We start from the raw sequence: 20,626 nt of genomic DNA on the forward strand, positions 1-20,626 counted from the left end.
ACATAAGAGCACGTCAGTGAAAGCACCTGGGTCCAAATTCCAGCTTTGCTACTTGCCAGTTCTATGCTCCCCAGTTTCCTCATTTACAAAATAGAAACACCTTCTCAACAGGTTGTCGTGAGGAATAAATAAGAGACTCCATGTGAAAAGCTCAGCACGGTGGCCAGTATATAGGAAATACTCAGTTACTCAGTAAATAGTCAGTTAATCCATCCAAAAACACTTGCCACTTGCCACAATGATGTTTACTGCATCACTGTTTACAACAGTGAAAAATGGAAACTAGGATGGTCCTATTTATGTTTGTAAAAGATGGCATTTGTATTTGTGCATATATGTTTATACATGTACAAAAAAGGAATGAAAGGAGAAAACATGCCAAAGTATTACATTCGGGGAGAGGAGGAGACAGGGTTGTTTCTGTGTAAAATTTTTATTGTGTTATCCTTTAGCAAAAGGAAAGAGTAAACATCAGTATACATCTTAGGGAGAAAAAGACAAAAAGCACACATAAACATTACATAGAAAACTTTTATTTTAATTTACTATACATATCTAAATTTGAGGAAGTTACTAGGCAGATGCACTTTCCTCCGTAGGCTGAGTTTGATCTTCAGGTACCTGTAAAAACATAAATAGCTTTACTTTTCTAATAAACACTTTTAGTTTTACCCTTCACCCACCATTTAAAATCACTGCACAGCCTTTCTCTTATAATGACCCTGTCTTTGTCTTTCTCCTTCAATAGTAATTATTATAGAAAGTTAAGTAGAAAGAGAAGAAAACTTACAAGACCAAGTTCCCAATATAAATTACCAAGTACAACAATTCCATTAAAAATACAACCTGAGGCATATATCTAGGCTTCTCAAGATGGTCATTTTATTTTTCATCTATAAAATGAAATCATTAGTTTAAGAAAAATATCAGCAGTGCTGCAACAAGGTATTTTAAATCAATCTGTTTTGTTGAAAAAAACCAATAATTCTACTTTGAATATAGTATAAAACAGGTTTAGTAGAAATAGATATCTGTATGGTAATATTTCTATTATATGTCACTCAGACATAGCAAACAAACAGAGCTAAACTGTATCCCTCATCACCCCCAAAACCTGCCCTACTTCCTGCATTATCTATTTCAGTGAAGGGCTCTACCCAGGTGCCCAAGCCTGGCATGAGAGAATCCACAGTTCTCTTACCTGCATATTGAATCAACAGTCCTATTAATTCCACCTAAGTAACTCTCACAGCCATTTTCACTGCCCTGCCGGAACTTCAGGATCTCATCATCTACTATGGCTTAAGTCACAGTTATCTTCCATGCTGCCCTCAGAATGAGCTTTTACACAGGAATAGTTTACCAATAGGTCACTTCCTTATTCAAATTCTCCAGTTACCTGTCACTTCCTTATTCAAATTCTCCAGTTACCTCCAATCACCTCCAGGAGGGGAATGCAAATTTCACATCATGGAAGACAAGCCCCTCATATTTTATTTCCAACAAACTAATCTGGACTCATCACCCACCCTACATGTGACTGTACATCCATATTCATCTTACATTCACCACGCACTCCATTCCTCCACGCCTCTTTAGGCGAGTAGCTTCCTCTGAGATAAACCCATCCCCAAGCAAATTATCTGCCTGGCCCACTTTTATTCATCCATTAAAACCAGCTTAAGAAACACCAATTCCTGGGAAGTTTCCTTAACCAACCCCTCCCAGCTTGGTTTCGGTCCTTCTCTTCTTTATGCCAGAGCCCCACATGTACACCTGAATTGTCTGCTTCTAAGTCTAGTTATCCTGTTCAAGTAACTTCCTTGAGGACAGCAAGAAGATTGTGTTCATTACTGTACCCACTGTTGCTGGCACATAACAAACATTCAATAAGTCTGTGCAGTTAAATCAATGAACCATATGTTTAACCTACTCCCTTTAGACAAGCAAACAAACAGTGGAAGAAGGAAACTGAACCAAAATAAATGTTGCAAAAACAGCTACTCACTGATTTCTACTAGATACTACTCTAGGTTACTGTCTCTACTATTTTTCTACATTTCTTATAGACTCATTTTTTTCTCTAGTTTCTTAATCTAAAATGGACATTGTGACCAACCAAAGAGACAAAGTTACTCTCCCTATTCAAAAACACTTTCTTCTCATGAGAAAAAGAAAATTTACATCACCTTTACACAAAAACATTATAGCTAAGTGCCTAAATAGTGAATTCTATCTGTAAAGTCATTGATAAAGACTAAGTTTACACATCATCATGCAAAATAATCAATACAAATTTATTGGGTAATCCCCCATATGCCGAGTGCTGTGTTCAAACTCTGGCATTACACATAGTATACAACAAACCCTGAATGGGTTAACACAATGTAAATATACTAGCAAAAATAATCAGAAAACAATATGAGGAGGGATACAATCAAGCAGAAATTGCAGGGATGGATGTTTGTTCAGAGTTTACTCTGAGAATGTTACATGGAGAAGGTAAGATTTGGACAAGGTCTTGCAGAATGAGTAGGATGTAAACAGACAGGAGGAGGATGGGAAACAGAGTCTAGACATAACTGTCATAAAGAAACAAACTTGAGCATAAGTTTGAGTTAACAATATGCAATACGTATTTGAAAGTTGCGAAGAGAGAGATTTTAAACCTTCTCACCATAAAAAAAAGCTAACTCTCTGAGATAATGGATGTGTTAACTAACTTATTGTGTTAAACATTTTACAATATATAGATATAACAAATCATTACACAGTATACCTTAAAACTACACAATGTTGTACGTATTTCAATACTTCAATATTTCAATATACTTCAATATTTCAATATACTTCAATATTTCAGCTGTATTTCAATAAAGCTGGAAAAAAATGAAGTGACAGAAGAAGGTAAACTAAAACAAAGAAACAAGAAAGTAAGTTTGATGTGTACTTGTAAGCTTGACTAGAGTGGAAACTTGGGGTAATGAGGAAGGGTTCATGAGGCCAGGTTACACAGGAGAGCTATCAGATAATATAAGTAAAAAGTTAACACTTAGTCTCTGAAAGAGTGAACAGGGATGATCGTGGTCAAGAAATATAATCATTCCTATTTGTGAAATCTAGATGCTAGTGACACAGAATAAACGACAGTAGCACAAGTATTCAAATTTGGTTCTTCAGGACATTTGCATATTTAATATGTCAACTGTTGAGGCAGCTTTAACTCATATCTGGCAAATCTTTAAATGTTCATTAAGTTTACCAAAAAATTATCAAGACCTAATTAACACCATTACAACCATTAAGAACTACAACTACTATATAGTAATATTATTATTTTTCTTCAAGTTCTACAATATCATTCCCATGATACTAACAAATAAAAATGAAAAGAATTGCCAAATAACTTTTCTCTTGCCAAAATACTAGCAGGGTCAACAACCACAATACCGCTTTAGCTATTTAGACAACTAATTACTTTTTTCTTTCTTTCTCTTTTCTTTATTATTTTGTTCTTGTGGTAGTAGTGGTTGCTTAATTTCAAGGAAAATTTCTTCATAGAAATGTACTCACATGTTGTCAAAAACACCATTTTCCGAGACCTTTCCAATAGTTTATTCCATATCGTAAAATGTGCCTTGAGAAGAAAAGATTTACTATGAGTTATATAAAGCACAAAAGTTACAATAGAAGAGGCTGAGTCTTTACATAGGTTTTAAACAAAACAAATACATAAAAAGTTAGGCAGTACTAATGAGGCTAAGTGGTTCCAAAAGTGAGTTCAAGTAGGGGAAAAGGGTACATACTATACAGAACAGCTGCCTTGTTTAGCATTTAAGAAAAGAAGACTTAAGGACTGAATATGCCATTCTTCCTCTTTGTGCTTCTTAATCATTACCACCGTAGAACACATTCCTTCTAATGGGAAGCAAAAATCTGTCCCACTTTTCCACCCGTTCTTTTCTTAAATAGCCAATTCCAATATGCTAGTGGTCATTCTTCAAATCACAAGCAAGCACAAGGAAAGGTTCATTAAGAACCAGCTGTGACGCAAGAGGGAGGGGATATGGGGATATATGTATAGGTATAGCTGATTCACTTTGTTATACAGCAGAAACTAACACAACATTGTAAAGCAATTATACTCCAATAAAGATGTTAAAAAAAAAAAAAAACTATGACATCTCACACTGAAAGAGCAGACCTAGAGGATTTAGTAAATTATCCTAAAGAACAAGTAAAAACTAATGAAGACAACAGTAAAGTTATAGAACCACTTTCCTTAATTCTTAACAATCTTATGTAGCAGAGGATTATCAGAATGCATAAATGAAAAATGCAAGGTGCAAAACAACCACATCAATGTTACTAACGCAGTTGAAGGTGATACTGAGGGATATGGGTGGGTCAGGGACTATTTCAAACTGGATGAGCTGGTAAAAACTGTAATAAAAGGTAAAATTACTAAATATGTACATGCAAACCTTCTGGAGGAAGAGCAGCATGGTATGTTAAAGGGAAAACCATACCTGGCTCAGGCAGAATGAGCAGCGGGTGGGAGACTTTAAGGTGTGAGTGGAATATAACGGGTAACGGAGAAAGCGGTATGAGATGCAGTCAGAGAGAGGCAGGAGCCACACAACGTAGGGCTTTGTGAGACAGAGTGAAGGGTTGGCATTTGTTCATGAGAAGCCACTGGAACGTCTGGGGCAGAGGAACTGCATGATCTGATTTGTATATTAAAAGCTTCGTTTTGGCTACTCAGCAGAGAATGTGCTGTAGGGGGCAAGAATGAAAGCAAAGAAGGGGAGTGAAGAGAAAGAGCAACAGGGATGAGGGAAGCAGTAGTGGATGAGCTGCTATGCTCATAAAACATATTCGGAATATGTTTTAGGGTTAAGAGTTGAAAGGACTTGCTGGTGGATGGGATGGGGCATGGCTATGAGGGAAAGAGAATCAAGATTACCTCAAACAGCCGGCTAGACGACAGTATCATTTACTGAAATGGAAAAAGCTAGGAAAGGAAGGTGTGTGGAAAAAACATGCAAAGGACACGTATGGTAAAAACTAAAAAATGCTGATGAAAGGGATGAAAGAAGATTTAAATAAATGAAAAGATATATTGTGTTCATAGATTGGAAGGCTCAATGCAGTAAAGACATCAATTCTCCCCAAACTGATATACAGGTTTAATAAAATTTCTATCAAAATCCCAGCAAGGGAGAACCATTGAAGATGGCGGAAAAGTAAGACGCGGAGATCACCTTGCTCCCCACAAATACATCAGAAATACATCTACATGTGGAACAACTCCTACAGAACACATACTGAATGCTGGCAGAAGACCTCAGACTTTCCAAAAGACAAGAAACTCCCCACGTACCAGGGTAGGGCAAAAGAAAAAAGAAAATCCCAGCAAGATTTATTGATAGAAAAAAGATTACCCTAAAGTTAAATGGAAAGGCAATGGATCTAGAATAGCTAAAACAATTTTTATAACAAATAATAACATGGGAGGAATTATTCTACCTCATTTTAAGACCTATTAAAGCTATAGTAATCAAGATTGTGTGATATCTGGAAGAGAGAGAGACACATAAATCAATGGAACACAATTGAGAACCCAGAAATAGACCCACACATATACAACCACTGATTTTTAACAACAGTACAAAAGCAACTCAACAGAGGAAGGATAGCCTTTTCAACAAATGGTACTGGAGCAATTTGACAAGTATAGGGAAAAAGAAAAGAAGGAACCTCATCCTAAATCTCATACCTTATACAAAATTTAACTCAAAATAAACTACAAACTTAAATATAAAACTTTTAGGAAAAACAATAGGGGAGAATCTTTGGGATCTAGGGCTGAGCATTTAATTCTTAGAATTGACACCAAAAGTATGATCCATAAAGGGAAAAACTGATAACCGGACTTCATCAAAATTAAAAACTGCTACCTGTAAAAACCTGTTAAGAGGATGAAAAGACAAGCTACAGACAGAAAGAGAATATTTGCAAACTACATATCTAGCAAAGAACTAGTATCCAGAATATCAAAAAAACAAACAAACAAAAACTCTCAAAACAACAGTAAAAAAGCAAACAATCCAATTAGAATGCGGGCAAAAGAGAAAAACAGACATTTCATCAAAAAAAGATACAGATGGCAAGTAAGCCCATGAAAAGATGTTCAACATAACTGGCCAGTAGGGAAATGCAAATTAAAATTAAATAAGAAACCACTACAAACCCATCAGAATAGCTCAAATAAAAATTACTGACAATATCAAGTGCTGACAAGGATTAGAAAAACTGATTATTTACACACTGCTGGTGGGAACAGAAACTGGAACTTAGCTTGGTAGTTTCTTAAAAAACTAAACATGCCCCTGCCATATGACCCAGCAATTGCACTCCTGGGCATTTATCCCAAAGAAATGAAAATATTTATTCACAAAAACCTACACACCAACGTTTACTGCAGCTTTATTCATAATAGCTTTATTCAAAGTAGCCAGAAGCAACCCAAATATCCTTTAACAAGTGAACGGCTAAACAAACTGTGGTATATCCACACCAAGGAATACCACTCAGCAATTAAAAGGAACAAACAATTTTTTTTTCTGTTTTGTTTTGTTTTGTTTTTAATTTATTTATTTATTTTTATTTTTGGCTGCCTTGGGTCTTTGTTGCTGCACATGGGCTTTCTCTAGTTGTGGTGAGCAGGGGCCACTCTTCGTTGCAGTGTGCGTGCTTCTCATTGGGTGGCTTCTCTTGTTGCAGAGCACAAGCTCTAGGTGCACGAGCTTCAGTAGCTGTGGCACTCAGGCTCCGTAGTTGTGGCTCGCGGGATCTAGAGCGCAGGCTCAGTAGTTGTGGCGCATGGGCTTAGTTGCTCCGTGGCATGTGGGATCTTCCCAGACCAGGGACCAAACCTGTGTCCCTTGCACTGGCAGGCGGATTCTTAACCACTGTGCCACCAGGGAAGCCCAAAAGGAACGAACTATTGACATATTGATACATGCAACAACTTAGATGAATCTCCAGAGAATTACACTGAGTGAAAAAACCCAATCCCAAAAGATCACAATAGTGAATGATCCCATTCATATGACATTCCTGAAATGACAAAATTATAGAAATGGAGAACAAATGAGAAGTTACCAGAAGCAAGGAGGTGGGGGTGGAGCAGAGGGGAGTGGGTGTGAGTGGCTGTGGCTATCAAAGGCCAACATGAGGGATCCTTGTGAAGGAATTGCTCTGTATCTTCACTGTATCAATGTCCATATTCTGGCTGTGATAGTGTGCTATAGTTTTGCAAGATGTTACCATTGGAAAAACTGGGTAGAGGTACTTGGGATCTCTCTGTATTATTTCTTAGGACTGCATATACATCTACAATTATCTCAAAATCAGAACTTTAATTAAAAAATAGAAGCATTAGCAAGGGGTGGGAGTAATATGGAAAATGATATGGAATAGATCCTCAAAATAGATTAGGGAGAAGAACGTGCCAAATGTTAAGGCCAAAAGGCACCCCTGAAGGTCCTATCAATATGTGCTCCATTACTCCTCACTGCACCCTCCTCTATACTAATTTGAAGTATTAAAAATACTATCTCGTACTTCCCTGGTGGCGCAGTCATTAAGAATCCGCCTGCCAATGCAGGGGACACAGGTTGGAGACCTGGTCCAGGAAGGTCCCACATGTCGCGAAGCAACTAAGCCCGTGTGCCACAACTACTGAGCCTGCGCTCTAGAGCCCACAAGCCACAACGACTGAGCCCACCTGCCACAACTATTGAAGTCCGTGCACCTAGAGCCCGTGCTCCACAGCGAGAGAGGCCACCATAATGAGAAGCCCACACACCACAACAAAGAGTAGCCTCCGCTCGCCACAACTAGAGAAAGCCCACGCGCAGCAACGAAGACCCAATGCAGCCAAGAATAAATAAATAAATAAATGTATAAAAAAAAGAAAAACTATCTCAATTTGATTTAATTTTTTCAACTAATACTTCTTTTGTAAATTATCTGTTTACATCCTGGGTAAAATTATTTTTAATCATAAACCCAAGTTGACAAAATATTAGTGTTACACAACTTAATGAAAATTAAAATGTATGTCCTTCAAATTGGTATAAAATCAAGCCCAGAATCACACCCACACCCAAACTGAATGGTCTGAAACTTTAAGCTTTACTTACTCTTAAGTGCACAGGTAAAGAGAGACCCTGGAATCTTCGTACAAGACTAGACTGGGTGGCTTGAAGATTATGAACCGCTGACACTTCGTACTGGAAACAAATACTTGTTCTTGGAATAAGAGGGCCCTCACTCACATCAATGAAGTCACCAAATCTGATTTGATTTAAAAAATAAACAAATAAAACCTCAAAATCAAATCACTTACAATAGTTAAAAAAAATCTATTCATTCTTTTTGCCACTACATCCCTAATCAAGAACAATCTATGTGGATCAATTCCATCTCTAATAGCCCCTGACACAAGAATCTCAAGTGATGAGATTAAAATTTTAGAAATTAAAATCAATGAATCCGGGCTTCTATGGTGGCGCAGTGGTTGAGAGTCCGCCTGCCGACGCAGGGGACCCGGGTTCGTGCCTCAGTCCGGGAAGATCCCACATGCCACGGAACGGCTGGGCCCGTGAGCCATGGCCGCTGAGCCTGCATGTCTGGAGCCTGTGCTCCGCAACGGGAGAGGCCACAACAGTGAGAGGCCCACATACCACAAAAAAAAAAAAAAAAAGAAAACACCAGTGAATCCTTTTCTTACTTAGCATTAATATAATTTTAAAGATTTTTAAATAATTTTTTAATTAATTAATTAATTAACTATTTGGCTGCTTTGGGTCTCTGTTGCTGCGTACAGGCTTTCTCTAGTTGCAGCGAGCAGGGCTACTCTTCATTGCAGTGAGCAATTTTCTCACTGTGGTGGCTTCTTTTGTTGTGGAGCACGGGCTCTAGGTGCACGGGCTTCAGTAGTTGTGGCTCGTGGGCTCTAGAGCACAGGCTCAGTAGTTGTGGCACATGGGCTTAGTTGCTCCACGGCATGTGGGATCTTCCCGGACCAGGGCTGGAACCTGTGTCCCCTGCATTGGCAGGCAGATTCTTAACCACTGCACCACCAAGGAAGCCCCTTAAAGATTTTTAAGATCACTGAACACATCATACTATCAAGTGGATCCAATGTCTAAAACTGATATCCTATCACCTTATAACAACTAACTGCAACAGAGTTTAGAATTTAGCATGTAAGACAGCTTCTTAGAGGAAAAAATTTAAATCTGAGTCAAGAAAACATGAAGTTGAGAAAACAGATACAGGCCGTGAAGCCACTTTTGCATAATGCATTCTTACCTCTCTCATCCCAGCATCAGAAAGCACACTGTGATATAACTTCCTTATATGTAACATAAGTAGTAACTAATTAGGCAGTATTCATGTTTCTATATACATATGAATCATGTTCATTTCATAACAATGAGTATTTTGCCCAATTTCAAAATTAACTCTAAAAATTACATTTTCTTACAATGGTTTCCAACTCTTTCAGAAATAAAAATAACAAATAAAATGAGGAACAGAAACCCCAACTGTTCCTGAAGATGACTTAAAGCTTCCAATTACACCATAGCAAAAAATTGAACAAAGCAGTAAAAAGTTAGGTAATAAGACCAACAAATTAAGGTACAAATCTTTTCCAGTCATACACCAGTCAGGTAACAATAAAACTAAACCTTTCTATAAATTAGCATAGCAGTCAATTTTTATATTTTTACTTACCTGTGTAGCTTGACTATTCTCTCAGGGTTCTGAGACGCCTTCTCTTCTATGAAATCTAATTTGTACCTAAAAAGCAGCAAAGAAACAAATGTTTTAATTCTAAATGTACAAAAAGGTGCTTAAAGCCACCTCCCTTTCTCTTCCTCTTCAGCCGTAATTTTTGCAAGAGGGGTTTACACTTGGAACCTCCCCTTCCTCACTTCCCATTCACACCTCACCTCCTTCAATCTGGCCACAGCTTCACAACTCCACCAAACTGTTCTCCTTGGTGCCAACCTAATGGACACTCTTTAGTCCTTACTTCCACTGCTCACCTCCACTTCTCAAAGTGTTCTTTTCCACCGGCTTCTGTGGCATTCCCTACTGCTTGTTATTTTAACTCTCTGGTCACCCTTCTCTTTCCCTGCCCTTCAAGGGTTCTGTCCATAAACTCTTTTCACTCTAAGCATCCTCTCTGGGCTAGCTCCTTGATTTGCACAGTTTTAATTACTACTTATGTGTTTATATCTTCTACACCTCTGCTTCCAATCCACATACCTCTTCTGAGCCCCAAACTGTATATCCAAAACACTCCAGACATCCACCAGGGTGTCTACAAGCATCTCACACTCCCAAGTTCTCAAACTGAACAAAAATTTACCCTCTCTTTTCTCACCAAACTTATTCTTATTCCTGAATTCCCTAGTTTAGTAAATGACACCACCAACTACCCACATCTCCAAGTGAAAAACTTCAGAGATTCCTTGATTCCTGTTTCTCCCACCACATTCCCTCCATCCAATTCATTACCAAGTCACATCAATTCTACTGCCTAAATGTCTCTCAAATCCACTAGGGTCTGTCAGTATAATGAATAGTACAGATGGAACTGCACAGCCCAGGTTCAAATCATGACCTTACCACTTACTATTGAGAGCCTTGCCTATTTACCCCAGAATGCTAAACAAACATTACACATGTGTGGCAAGGTTGGGAAGTATCAGTTTGTGCAAAAACATCCGCTTACTGCCACACCCCTTCTTCCAGAGCGCCAATGATTACTGAGGGAGCCAATTCCCTTGAATGTTTGTTCCTCTTGACCCACTTCTAAGAGAAACTCCTGTCCCCTGGGAGGCAAAGCCACTGAAAGTTCCCCCTACAGGAGAAAGGCCCCATCACTGATCCACCTTCAACCTCCAAAACTCTGTCTCCTCAAACTTGCCCCTAAATGATCTCCCACCTCCCTTTACACATTCACCTAAAGTTACCAAAGTCCTACAAGCCTCTCCTAGACTTTGACAGTTGAGTGGGAGGAAAGGGAAATCTCAGTGTAACATGAAATGAAAGTTCAGAGTACGCTGCCCAATATAGTAGCTATGGAGCACTTAAATGTAATTAGTCCTAATTGAAATGTGCCTTAAGTGTAAAATACACACCAGATTCTGAAGACTTAGTATGAAAAAGAGAATTATAAAATATTAAGTTTTTAATATCAATCACATGTTGAAATGTTTCAGATACATTGTTTAAATAAAACTGTTTTATTAAAATTAACTTCACCTTTATTTTGAATTTTTTTTAATATAGCTAACTAAGAAATTTAGTTATATAGATGACTCACATTATATTTCTATTGGACCACACAGCCCTAGAATTTTGGTGGGGGAGGTGACTTGATAAATTCTGATAATTTAAGGAATTTTCTTATAGAATTAATGGTAATTTAGTTGTAAAGAATAATTTGTACTCCAGTTCAGTATATTCCTTCTGCTTTCTAAGTACACTGGTTCCAAAATATGCTAAATATTATAAACTAGCCCCATGAGAATCTGTGCCTCATTTTATAAATAGCTAAAGAAATTCCAAACCATTTACCTTTAACAATTTGCAGGTGCACATTTTGGCTTCAGAATCTAGTATCTATATGATTTTTTGCAATGCAGGTATTCCTTTCTAATTAATTCTAATTTTAATTTGTTTAACATTAAAATTTAGTTTATGTTCTCACAATTAGTAGAAGATAAATTGGAAGTTTTCTGAGTGAAAAAGGGAATTGAGAAGGCAGGCAGGATTTAACATGTTGGCGAGGAAAATCTATCAAATGGTTAATTCCCATGCAGAAGACTAAGATCTGTGTGAACGTTTTACTTCAGCTGTTAGCTGCCTCCGAACAGCTGGTATTTTCTGTCTTACCCTTTTCATCTGAAGAGTGGAAAGATGGGAAGGAAAGGTTGCCAAATGCAACAGTTTAAATAAATTTAAGTTTAAATTCAAAATAATGCAATTTCTTAACGTAGGCTACCACTTCACAATGGAAGGAAAAAAGGGAAACATATTGCTATGGTGATATAAAGAAAAGGACTAGCCAAAGAAAAAGAGAAGTAAGACAAAGTAAGAAAATTATCAAAGGTGTGGCAGGGGCACTTCTTCTCAGTGAAATAATGAGATGAACAAAAGCAAATAGGCTGGTGCAGAAAAGAGATCCCAGAGCTAAAAAGTAAAAAGTGTGCTACATAAATACATCAGATATGAAAGTTATTAAGAGCTGAATTTTCTTCATTACATACAACTTTGGGAGGTTTAATTTTGTTTAAAAGGAAGCCAACACTTACTTATTGTGTTGAAATATTTCTAACGCCACTTTTGCTTCAACTTCCAGAGTTTCAAATGGAAGATCTTTATAAATTAAAGTACGAGCATCTTTTGTGAAGGAACATAGGTTCTCCTTAAAAATGAAAGTATTAACCTTTTGTAACAATTTACTTAAAAACATTTCCCTATAAGGCAGATAAAACTGTATGCTTAATATTATAAGTCCAACTACAACAAAAAGCAAATTTGCTAGGAAAGAAAGCATTAATTTGCAACAATTAAATACTGGAACCATAAAATGTACAATTAGCAATTTCTCCCAATTCTACAAACTATAAAACTTGTAATTAACTTGTAATTAAATAGCCGCCTGTATTAGAAATATTATGGATAATCCCACAAAGAAATTTTAATAAACATTTCATTCAAATTATACAGCCCTATAAACGTTTATTAAAATGATGGTGCAACAAGTAGAAATACTAATAAGTAAATGGTAAGATACAAAAATTTGTTTATACTATGAGTATAAAACTAAGCTTTTTAAATAAAGGCATGAGGAAAAAATTATTATTTAAGTGATTCAGAAACTTTCACTAGGAAATGTAATGTCATCACTGGCCATGTCCAAAATATAGCATAAATCAAATATTAGAAATTTCTGTTTAATGAAAATGTCAATTTCACACAATTAAAATGATTAATAATACACATTAACAATGTTTATGAGTTTAATAAAAACTATAGTTGAGTTTTCACACTGTAAATCATAACTAATACAGAAAAGATCAAGTATTATTATGCAAATAATTTTTGCAATAAAATTCTTTCCATAAACTTCCTAATAGACTCTTTTGAATGAAATGACTCTTCTCCATTCTTAAATGGACAATTTTCTGTATAACCAACGCACATTCATGGCTTAATATAGCTGTTAATTGACTGTAACTTTCCCCCACTTTCTAAACCCCACGGTGCCTGCAATTAACTAGTACATTTCTTTTTTAAAGTTTTATCTTTAAAAAAAGGAAAAGGAGGCAGCAAGTTTCATACATAATGAGACTTAAATTTTCATCTCCTTAGTTTTTACTTAACTCCCCCAATGAATTAAGAATCTTGACAGACTTGAAAAAAAAAGAAATTATATTGCCACAAGTCCACAGATCATGAAGAAACCATTCCAACCTCTCCCCTCACCCCCCCATCTCTCCCAATATCTCTCTTCCCTCCCTTTCTCTCTTTTCCTTCCTGTTTCCCTCCTCTCTCTCTCTTGATATTAAGCAGTAACGGCAGGATTACACAAGAAATAACTGTCAAAGCCAGCATTTAAATCTGGATCTTCCCTGACTCCAAAAATTTTTTTTTCAGGTGTCATTTGTGATTTCCTTTTTTTTTTTCCCCCACATCTTTATTGGAGTATAAATGCTTTACAATGGTGTGTTAGTTTCTGCTGTATAACAAAGTGAATCAGCTATACATATACATATATCCCCATATCCCCTCCCTCTTGAGCCTCCCTGCCACCCTCCCTATCCCACCCCTCTAGGTCATCACAAAGCACCGAGCTGATCTCCCTGTGCTATGTGGCTGCTTCCCACTAGCTATCTAGCTTACGTTTGGTAGTGTATATATGTCAGTGCAACTCTCTCACTTCGTCCCAGCTTGCCCTCCCACCCCCAACCTCCCGTGCCCTCAAGTTAGTTCTCTACGTCTGCATCTTTATTCCTGCCCTGCCACTAGGTTCATCAGTACAGCTTTTTAAAATTCCATATATGTGCATTAGCATACAGTATTTGTTTTTCTCTTTCTGACTTACTTCACTCTGTATGACAGATTCCAGGTCCATCCACCTCACTACAAATAACTCAATTTTGTTTCTTTTTATGGCTGAGTAATATTCCATTGTATATATGTGCCACATCTTCTTTATCCATTCATCTGTTGATGGACATTTAGGTTGTTTCCATGTCCTGGCTATTGTAAATAGTGCTGCAATGAACATTGTGGTGCATGTCTCTTTTTGAATTATGGTTTTCTCAGGGTATATGACCAGTAGTGGGATTGCTGGGTCATATGGTAGTTCTATTTTTAGTTTTTTAAGGAAACTCCATACTGTTCTCCATAGTGGCTGTATCAATTTACATTCCCACCAGCAGTGCAGGAGGGTTCCCTTTTCTCTGCACCCTCTCCAGCATTTACTGTTTGTAGATTTTTTGATGATGGCCATTCTGACTGGTGTGAGGTGATACCTCATTGTGGTTTTGATTTGCATTTCTCTAATGATTGGTGATGTTGAGCGTCTTTCCATGCATTTGCTGGCTGATTCCAAAATTTTTGCTTTTAGAAACTACAATATTTCACTAAATCCAAGATGCACCAGTAAGAAAAAACATTACCAGTTATAATCATAAGATGCTATCTACTGTAAGTCACATTTGCTCCAGAGAATTACACTGAGTGAAAAAAGTCAATCCCAAAAGATTACATACCGAACGATTTTATTTACATAACGTTCTTGAAATGACAAAACTATACAAATAGAGAACAGATTAGTGGTTGCCACAGTTTAAGGATGGGGGGGGGCGGGCGGATGGAGACTAAAGAGAAACATGGGTAATTTTGGCAGTGATAGAAATGTTCCTGGCCGTATCAGTGTCAATATCCTGGTTGTGATATGGTACTACGGTTTTGTAAGATAATACCATTGGGGAAACTGAGTAAAAGGAACATGGAATCTCTATGTATTATTCCTTAAACTCCATGTGTATCTATAATTTTCTTCAACTAAAAACAGTTTAATTTAAAAAAGTTATAGAAACAAACAAAAGACATACTTGTTTTCAGAGATATTAAAATGTGAAAAAAATGTTCATAGTGGAATTGATAAAATGGTATGCTACACCGCCGCCCCTCTTCTGATCTCCAGACTTCCAATCTGTAGGACGTACAGTTTTGCTTAATTAAGAATTAGGCATTTGTCTGTTCTCCCCAATCATAACTAAGCCTCTAGGCTTGACTTCTGCAAGCCATCAGCATCCTCTACCTACACAGCACCTGATCTAGATTCACTCTGTTAACCAGGCTCCTGCTGCTACCCCAGTCCCAGACCAACAAGGAGCACCCTCCTTATGAAGGCAGACCGTTCCAGAAGAGGCTAGTTTGCTGCTATTTCGGTTACCTTTGTCAAAGCCTGATATTTTAATTCACCCCTCCCCCACTCTCAATGTAACCCTTGGTGATAGGAAGATCTCAGGATGCAATAGGCTTAAAATGGCTTAGGGCAGTGGTTTTCAAATTGTGCTCTGAAGATCCAAGGAGGTAAGGCTCCAGGCCCCTTGCCCCCACATCAACCAAGATAGTTAAGCTTCTATATTTTATTCTGGGTACCATGCTGTTGTGAATACCCTCCATCATATACATCTGTCTTAAATACACTAAAAAGCAACAATAAAGATTGACTGATTCTTTTAATATCCTCGACATGCAGTACCATTCAACAATACTAACACAGGACTCGTTCTAACAAAGAAAGGCACAGACTCTAAAATTAATACTCCAAAGACTAGACTTACTTTTGTTGGCATCCACTCATCAAGTCTCTTATCCAAAACTACATCATAGCAGAAAGCTCCAGTGATTACTGTAAATCCAACCAAAATAAAAAGCAAAGTCAAATCTGTTAGGGTAGAAAGTTACTAATTTGCAACAAATGAATATTTAGACCATAAAATGAAGGGTCAACAATCTCTCCCAACACTACAAATTATAAAATTGTCACCATTATTCCAGCTGCTTGTCAGAGCTATACCAACTTTCCCCCCACCATAAAACTAACTCACCTTTTTGTTAACCCAACATCACCAGTATTTTTTAACTATTCACATTTTCTTCAGGAATATTACCACCATAGAGATCTCAAATATTAGTTACTAGATATAAAAATTCCTAAAGAGTAAGATATTTAATAAGTAGATGAATAACTAAATGGACATGAAATGTTTAATTTCTTTTTTAATATCTTCTAAATTTCTTCATTTTATGTTGTTTTGTTTTGCTTAGAATCATTTATTGCCAAATCAAATATTTTTTGGTATATAAACTTCCACCTTTTTAAAAAAAAATACAGTTGTGATCCTACTACACATACTGTTGCAAAATCCTAGTTTTAGGAAAATTACAAAGAATGTGAACTCTTCCACCTCCCCAAAATGGTATTCCTCTCCAGTGTCAGGGTCTTCCTGGTGAAATGGTACCACCTAAACAGTTTTCTACAGAAGTCTATTTATACTCATATCTCCTCCTCACATTCTGTTTGGAAATAAGTACTTAAAATGCTAAGAAATAAATACTGACAAAATATAATTACATGAAATTCACATTCAAAAGAAACATTCTCCTCTAATTCTATTATGTTAATAATTGACCGCCAATAATTAAATAAAATGGATTCTTTTACCATTATAAATAGAAGGTATATATGACAGTGATAGGATGGATTTTGTTACCCATAATAAATGGAATATATGTATGATGGTAATTTATATTAGACTAAATAAGAAGTGAACTCTATACAACAAAAATATGTACCAAAATATTCAAAGATTACAGAAAATGTCTGGTCTATATACATATATGTATATAGACACACACACATATATATATGTTTATTTATTTATTTATTTATATGTGTACATCACCTGGAACTTCTGGAGCTCTGACCAAACTGACCACATATTCATCTTTGAATGCCCTCTCTATCACACAGCCCATCATCATGGCACAAGAACGCCAATAAGCCTAGAAAAATAAAATACACACAAACATAATAAACACAACATTTACTAACATTTCTTTAATATTAAAATTTAGGTTGACTTTTGACTTAGGAACCATTTCTCAAATATCTGTCCATCCTCCACATTTAGCAATGGTTACCATCAGACCATGACATGACCACCACGAAGCAAAACCCACAAAAGAATGAAGCACCAACTTTATCTGGTTAGCAATGCTTGTATAAGATATCAGACACTATAATGTTTATCAACCAATAAATAGTTTTACTACTGGTAGTAATTTTATTTTTAACCCAGGATAAAGTTAACTTGTTAACAAACTTGTGCTAAAGTAAAATAAATATATTAAAATATACCTGTTTATAACATATATAAATATGGAGGGATAACCCAACTTTTTTTTTTTTCCATCTTTATTGGAGTATAATTGCTTTATAATGGAAGCTAACTTTTAAGGATTACTTATGGGCTTTCCTGGTGGTGCAGTGGTTAAGAATCCCTCTGACAATGCAGGGGACATGGGTTCAAGCCCTGGTCCAGGAAGATCCCACATGCCACGGAGCAACTAAGCCCGTGTGCCACAACTACTGAAACCCGTGTGCCTAGAGCCCGTGCTCCACAACAAGAGAAGCCACCGCAATGAGAAGCCCACGCACCACAACAAAGAGTAGCCCCCGCTTGCTGCAGCTAGAGAAAGCCCGCACATGGCAACAAAGACCCAATGCAGCCAAAAATAAATAAATAAAAATAAAATAATAAAATTTAAAAAAAGATTTATGACTCCTATCCTATACCTAACATCACATATCAGTTAGGTTATTCATATTTATAACAAAGCAACCTCACTATTAACTGGGCTTCCATCTCACTAGCATTTTGATCCATGGACATGCCCAATATGGGTATCCATGCAATGACCTTCCCAGAGTCATAAAGAGAAACGTAAGTCCTACACCATCTTAAGCTCTGTACTGGCACTACTATAACTAGGCACTTGGCTTTCCTAAGCTCTTCTCCACACCTGGAACTTCTGGAGCTCTGACCAAACTGACCACATATTCATCTTTGAATGCCCTCTCTATCACACAGCCCATCATCATGGCACAAGAACGCCAATAAGCCTAGAAAAATAAAATACACACAAACATAATAAACACAACATTTACTAACATTTCTTTAATATTAAAATTTAGGTTGACTTTTGACTTAGGAACCATTTCTCAAATATCTGTCCATCCTCCACATTTAGCAATGGTTACCATCAGACCATGACATGACCACCACGAAGCAAAACCCACAAAAGAATGAAGCACCAACTTTATCTGGTTAGCAATGCTTGTATAAGATATCAGACACTATAATGTTTATCAACCAATAAATAGTTTTACTACTGGTAGTAATTTTATTTTTAACCCAGGATAAAGTTAACTTGTTAACAAACTTGTGCTAAAGTAAAATAAATATATTAAAATATACCTGTTTATAACATATATAAATATGGAGGGATAACCCAACTTTTTTTTTTTTCCATCTTTATTGGAGTATAATTGCTTTATAATGGAAGCTAACTTTTAAGGATTACTTATGGGCTTTCCTGGTGGTGCAGTGGTTAAGAATCCCTCTGACAATGCAGGGGACATGGGTTCAAGCCCTGGTCCAGGAAGATCCCACATGCCACGGAGCAACTAAGCCCGTGTGCCACAACTACTGAGCCTGTGCTCTAGAGCCCACGAGGCACAACTACTGAGCCCACGTGCCACAACTACTGAAACCCGTGTGCCTAGAGCCCGTGCTCCACAACAAGAGAAGCCACCGCAATGAGAAGCCCACGCACCACAACAAAGAGTAGCCCCCGCTTGCTGCAGCTAGAGAAAGCCCGCACATGGCAACAAAGACCCAATGCAGCCAAAAATAAATAAATAAAAATAAAATAATAAAATTTAAAAAAAGATTTATGACTCCTATCCTATACCTAACATCACATATCAGTTAGGTTATTCATATTTATAACAAAGCAACCTCACTATTAACTGGGCTTCCATCTCACTAGCATTTTGATCCATGGACATGCCCAATATGGGTATCCATGCAATGACCTTCCCAGAGTCATAAAGAGAAACGTAAGTCCTACACCATCTTAAGCTCTGTACTGGCACTACTATAACTAGGCACTTGGCTTTCCTAAGCTCTTCTCCATATCTGAGGAGGACAAGAGTGGGCTCATTTGGTTGCACATGGCAGAGACTGCTCCAGAGTGTGTTCTACACAACCACACAAATACATTAAAAATAAATGCAAAGCCAGGCCTTGAAGGCCAGTAGCAAAATGCACTTCTTCATCTATCTGACTTGACTGTTCTTAATGTCTGGTGAACTCCAGGGTCAATGCCTAGGTTCAAATCCAGGCTCAGCCACTTAGCAAACTGGTAACCTTGGTCAGGCTATGACACCGCTCTTTGCCTCAGTTTATTTATCTGTAGAAAGGAGATAATAGCACCTTTTATGGGATTTTTTTTTAATGAGGATTAAATGAGTTAATATCTGTGAATCACTAAAACAGTGCCTGATATACAATAAATGTTCAATGTTAGCTACTACTAGTATCATGTCTACCATTTCCTTCTTTAAGTATTTCATTTCAACAAATATTTATTAAATACCTACTGTATGTAAGTCAAGGACAAGATCTAATAAGGGACATGATCCCTGTCTTCACAGAGCCAAGAATCCAGTACATTCAACAGTTCGTATTACAAGGGAAAATCAAACTACTGTATCTAGAGACACTAGCCACGTGTTGTGAGGCCCGGAAGAAAAGAGGGATTCATTCTGACAAGAAGAAACTGAGAAGGTTCCATGGAGCATATGGCATTTTAATTGAACTATAACAGGTAAACAGGATTTTAATAGAGAGGAAAGAAAATATTCAAAGAGCATCAATAAAAGCAAGGAGGATAACACAACAGAAACCATTAGTGACCAAGTCCTCCAGTGTGGCTGGAGCAAAGAGGAAGTGGAAAGATGCCGTGGCAGGTGAAGCTCAAAAGGCAGGTGAGAGTGAGAAGTGTCCACACAGAGCTGGGAAAGTTATATGAACGGTTATCAGGTAGGCAAGTTCTTTAGGAATAAGTGACATCATCTTTACTCACATCATTTAATAAAACTCTTGCAGGACTATTAAGGAAGACTTTCAGATTAAAAAAGGAGGGTGGGGGCTTCCCTGGTGGCACAGTGGTTGAGAGTCCGCCTGCCGATGCAGGGGACGCAGGTTCGTGCCCTGGTCCAGGAGGATCCCACATGCCGCGGAGCAGCTGGGCCTGTGAGCCATGGCCACTGAGCCTGCGCGTCCGGAGCCTGTGCTCCAGGAGAGGCCACAACAGTGAGAGGCCCGCATACCGCAAAAAAAAAAAAAAAAAAAAGGGGGGGGGGGGGGGGGGGGTGAAAAAAAGT

General features: G+C 37.4%; 1 protein-coding gene across 2 annotated transcripts in view; it reads right to left on the reverse strand.

The window, feature by feature from the left end:
• Positions 1-517: 517 nt before the first annotated feature.
• Positions 518-20,626, reverse strand: part of MRPL39 (mitochondrial ribosomal protein L39) — a 23,646-nt gene continuing 3,537 nt past the window's right edge. The window contains exons 4-10 of one of the 2 annotated variants that reach the window (XM_024732031.1): positions 18,199-18,298; positions 15,954-16,021; positions 12,402-12,514; positions 9,811-9,876; positions 8,211-8,364; positions 3,574-3,637; positions 518-621 (exon numbers count right to left, since the gene is read on the reverse strand). In XM_024732031.1, the coding sequence (XP_024587799.1) occupies positions 614-621; positions 3,574-3,637; positions 8,211-8,364; positions 9,811-9,876; positions 12,402-12,514; positions 15,954-16,021; positions 18,199-18,298 (573 nt within the window). In that variant the 3' untranslated portion in view covers positions 518-613. The other variant, XM_024732030.1, reaches the window with a different exon arrangement.

This window comes from Neophocaena asiaeorientalis, unplaced genomic scaffold, assembly GCF_003031525.2.
Source record: "Neophocaena asiaeorientalis asiaeorientalis breed wild unplaced genomic scaffold, Neophocaena_asiaeorientalis_V1.1 scaffold55, whole genome shotgun sequence".
Lineage (NCBI taxonomy): Eukaryota > Metazoa > Chordata > Mammalia > Artiodactyla > Phocoenidae > Neophocaena > Neophocaena asiaeorientalis.